Source organism: Phalangium opilio, unplaced genomic scaffold, assembly GCF_054372755.1.
Source record: "Phalangium opilio isolate 3A_F unplaced genomic scaffold, DU_Popi_V2 ptg000081l_1, whole genome shotgun sequence".
Taxonomy (NCBI): Eukaryota; Metazoa; Arthropoda; class Arachnida; order Opiliones; family Phalangiidae; genus Phalangium; species Phalangium opilio.
In genome coordinates this window covers 1605-6469 of record NW_028324188.1, presented here as the reverse complement: position 1 = coordinate 6469, position 4865 = coordinate 1605, and the positions used below count along the sequence as shown (strand labels likewise).

The following is a 4865-nucleotide window of genomic DNA, read 5'->3' as shown; positions in this document are numbered from 1 at the left end:
AGTTCTAGTTATAGTTTATCATTATCAGTATCAAATGTTTGAGGTGTATGTAAAGCGATTGATTAGGGTGTTAGAGATCATTTTCGTAAGACACGAGCTATCGACAAGTCATACATACATTAAGGAGATTAGAGTTTCGTTAAATCAGAAACTTTTACCCAATTTAAAATGTTTCATTGCGATAAATGTGACGCAAAGTTTCCCGCTAAAAGAAGTCTACTGCAGCACATACGTTCGCTCCATGAGAATATAAGGTTCGCGTGTGTTCAATGTTCGGCATCATTTACACGGAAAACCAACTTAAATAAGCACATCGAGAAAGTGCACGGTCTACCTCCTGGAACCTCTGATACCCCGCAAGGTATCTCTCTACCTAATCCGCTCACACCCGCCGAATCGGATCCCAACACCCTCACCCATTCTCCACCGACCTCTAACCAATCTAGGAAACGTCGCCATTCGGGTGGCGATTCTGCTATTCAAAAATGTATATAAATTAATAGCAAGAGTTATGTTCGATGAGGGTCTATGTTGGTATATCAACGTGTCCATGAGCAAGGGTCGTGATTCCATCTTCAAGTATGTAGCGCTTATCATCGCATGGGTTCAAGCATAGCTTGTTTTGCCGTATTGTGTAGAGATTATGCTTTGCACTGACGATGCGATTCATCTCTGCAGTGGTAATTTTCCGATTCAGGAGACAATCTCGGTAATCAGCGTGAAAAACGCTTTTCCTCACAACTCTTTTGCAGATGCCCTTGGCCGTCTTCTTCTCACCATTCGCAGACAGAATGGAGTACATCTTTGGCCGTAAGCCGCAGAACTCTTGGATAGGTAGACCGTTTAACTCATCTTTGAATTTCCCCAGACTCTTTTTATTCTCATTACTAAAAAGCGGATGGTCGGTGGGGTACCCCGAGAAATCGTAATGGTGTGCTTTTTGAGCCAAGTCCTTGTATAAATCATTCGTCTCGATGTAATACGTGAGACTGTCCGTATCGGTGAAAAGAAGTTTGGCTTTATCGTTGTACTGTGCTCGGATGGTGTCATAATGGAACCGGTACATCAGTAGCTTCGAGAGATCCAGGATGGTGAAGCCGGTATATATAGGTCGATTCAAGGTGATTGATTTTCTTATTGAGTGAATTCCCACCAAATCATTATGAAAAATGGTGAATTTTTCGAATGTTGGTGAGCTAGCTTTCTTAATAGCTAATTTGGGGTGTTGAACTAGGTCGAACTTGATTCGATTCCTCAAATTCTCCATCGTTTTACCGAAGACGGCGTTATTCATTAATTTAAAGAAATCCTTCTCGAAATCGTTGGCGGCCATCTTTCTTTTTTCTGTATTGAAGGCGATATACTCGGAGAGCCAAGTTCCCTGCTCGAAGGATAGAATTCGGTGAACTCGACTGATTTTCATCCCTTTCTCGACGTAATACCGCAGATTACGGTAATGAACGACGTAATTGGTTTTAGGGTGAAGATCCGGGATCAATTTCGGTAAGGAGTCTCTCAGCGGGATATTCAAATGCTCTAGCTGCTTCTTCGTATAATTCGACAACTCTGAGGTTACAACAGACCGCTTTTGTGGTGCCAGAGGTAAATCATTATGATCGTGATGTAATGATGCAGGGTATGTCAAGTCGACCTCGAGAATGTATCCGATTTTATCGTCATCTGGGTGTTTGAGTATATCCTCGATTGGGATGGAATTGCTCCATTGAAATTCCCTCATCGGCATGGGATCCATCATGACTGTACCGTATAGATTGTTACAATCTAAATATGTCAGGAAGGTCGTGGGTTTTTCTGGGTCATATGTATCGGGAAAGAGATTATTGTTGGCTGTCGCTAAACGGTGGGTAATCATGGAAACGCCGCCGCGAATCCCTCTCTCGATCATCAGATGCATATCCGGATCTAGCAGCAGATCTAACTCCACCCCCGTCATATAGAGGGCGCTTTCCCAAGCGAAACCCGGGCTCGTATATGAATGAGCACTATCTAATTTATAGTAGTTCATACAAATGTTCCGGAATGATTCGAAGACATCAGCCAGCTGAAGAGTATCGGCGGTGACGTAGAGATCGTGATACTCTCCCATATTTCGTATCCGGAAAGTTTCCCAGACCTTCTGGGCATGTTCGTAGTCATTGTCATTGATGGGTGTATCAGTTAAAATGTTGAAAAAGCTGTCCTTCGAGGGTAGTTGCTCTCGGTTGAATTGTTCTGTACTGTCCATGAGATCGTAGGGGTAGACTCCTTTTCTCAACAGTAGGGCGACCTCATCAGGGTTGTACACGGAATTTAAAATGGGAAACTTATCGGAGCCTCCTTTAGCCAGGTTCCCCACGAGGGTTTCCAGGGGTGCAGCTAAAAACCGAAACGAGTCGACGAAACGTAGATGTCCCAGCGAAAAGGAGATGTACGTCTCACTATTGCTCGGAATGCAATCGATTCTTTTATTTTTGATTAGTCCGATCTGCTGCATTAGAAGATGCCCATCGTAGCGGCTGAGGTTATGGAGAAAGACGGGAATATGATTCGGCGGTTTCAGTTTCAGGTTGCAGGTATTATGTGCCGCTCCACGATACATCCCCAAGTAGTGATCATGGTCCCTAACTTTCCAGTCCTTCGATGTGAAGGGTTTATCACATAGATAGCAGGTCGACGCTTCTCGGTGGGTCTTTTCCTCCTCACTTGATAGATTCAGCGGAAGTTTTTCGGCTATTTTACCCTGAATAGTTTTCGCCTCGACATCTAATTTATCGAAAAAGACTTTCGTGGCATCTTTTCCTCGATACGTAACCGGTTTACTGGCCTTGCCGCCGGGGCCGACCACCACATATGAAAAACCGCAAGAGATGTGATGGGCTAATGTTGTAGTTGATGACAGTGTCGAATCGGGCAGGCAGGTATCGACTTTAGGCATAATAGATTCAAAGTCGGCGTAAATAACGTATGGAACCCTCATACACCATCCGAACTTTGTGAATCTACAAATGGGGTTTTCAGTGGGCATTTCAATACGTTGAGGTCCGTGGACGTTGCAATCTTTCACATGTTTGCTGTGGTTTCGTTAAATCAGAAACTTTTACCCAATTTAAAATGTTTCATTGCGATAAATGTGACGCAAAGTTTCCCGCTAAAAGAAGTCTACTGCAGCACATACGTTCGCTCCATGAGAATATAAGGTTCGCGTGTGTTCAATGTTCGGCATCATTTACACGGAAAACCAACTTAAATAAGCACATCGAGAAAGTGCACGGTCTACCTCCTGGAACCTCTGATACCCCGCAAGGTATCTCTCTACCTAATCCGCTCACACCCGCCGAATCGGATCCCAACACCCTCACCCATTCTCCACCGACCTCTAACCAATCTAGGAAACGTCGCCATTCGGGTGGCGATTCTGCTACACCTGTTAAACGTCCATCACCGTTTCCAGAACCTCGAGATGAGTGGGAGGAGGTTGAAGCACTGGACGATGCCGTTTTCGCTGCCCGTGCGACCCCGAGTGGGGTGGAAACAGACGCATCAAGATTAATTAACAGTCACACCGAAGCTATTTACGGGTATATCGAGAAAAAACGTGAATCAAAGAAAGGAGTGAAATGGTACCTTGTTATTCGTGCTCGCTATACACGCTCCCTGGCCAATATCGACACCGTCGTCGAAGCTCTACCATATTTTCGCGGATTCACCTACGCTACACTAAGTTCTGATGTTATTCGGGATCAGATCTCAACCTGCATTCAAAAAATTGAGCAATCCATGTCCGAATATGAAGATAAGGGATCTGGATGGGTGTTAGATCGAATCGAATTTCTACAATTAAACATTATCGCGTACTCTCCACTGCAAGGAGGATCATACATTGAATTACCTCAATGGATTGCAGACAAGAAAGCCGTCATTAATATTAAAAACGACGACGACCGATGCTTTCTGTACTGTATTTTAGCTCAATTACATCCAACTAACATTCACCCTGAACGTGTTAATAAATATACGGAATTCGCCGAGGAACTGAATTTAGAAGGGATATCCTTCCCCTTTAAATATGATTCTAACAAACTGAAAAAATTTGAGAATGCGAATAACCTCTCGATTAACATCTTCGCCGTGGAAAAAATAATTTTCCCTATCCACGTTAGTGAAAACAAAGTAAAGGCGGAAAGACAAATCGATCTCCTATTACTAACCTGTGGTAAGAAACAACATTACTGTCTGATTCGAAGTTTAAGCCGGCTCTTAAGCGATTTGACTAAAGATTGTCGTTCAACATTCTACTGTCGCTATTGTCTACACCGTTTTTCCGGTGCCAACGCTAAAAACAACCACAGCAAACATGTGAAAGATTGCAACGTCCACGGACCTCAACGTATTGAAATGCCCACTGAAAACCCCATTTGTAGATTCACAAAGTTCGGATGGTGTATGAGGGTTCCATACGTTATTTACGCCGACTTTGAATCTATTATGCCTAAAGTCGATACCTGCCTGCCCGATTCGACACTGTCATCAACTACAACATTAGCCCATCACATCTCTTGCGGTTTTTCATATGTGGTGGTCGGCCCCGGCGGCAAGGCCAGTAAACCGGTTACGTATCGAGGAAAAGATGCCACGAAAGTCTTTTTCGATAAATTAGATGTCGAGGCGAAAACTATTCAGGGTAAAATAGCCGAAAAACTTCCGCTGAATCTATCAAGTGAGGAGGAAAAGACCCACCGAGAAGCGTCGACCTGCTATCTATGTGATAAACCCTTCACATCGAAGGACTGGAAAGTTAGGGACCATGATCACTACTTGGGGATGTATCGTGGAGCGGCACATAATACCTGCAACCTGAAACTGAA

General features: G+C 43.9%; 1 protein-coding gene across 1 annotated transcript; it reads right to left on the bottom strand.

Moving 5' to 3' along the window:
- Nucleotides 1-526: 526 nt before the first annotated feature.
- LOC149653769 (uncharacterized) lies at nucleotides 527-3025 on the bottom strand. Its single transcript, XM_089846648.1, has one exon. It carries the CDS (start codon nucleotides 3023-3025, stop codon nucleotides 527-529), a length of 2499 nt encoding a protein of 832 aa, XP_089702774.1.
- Nucleotides 3026-4865: the final 1840 nt, after the last annotated feature.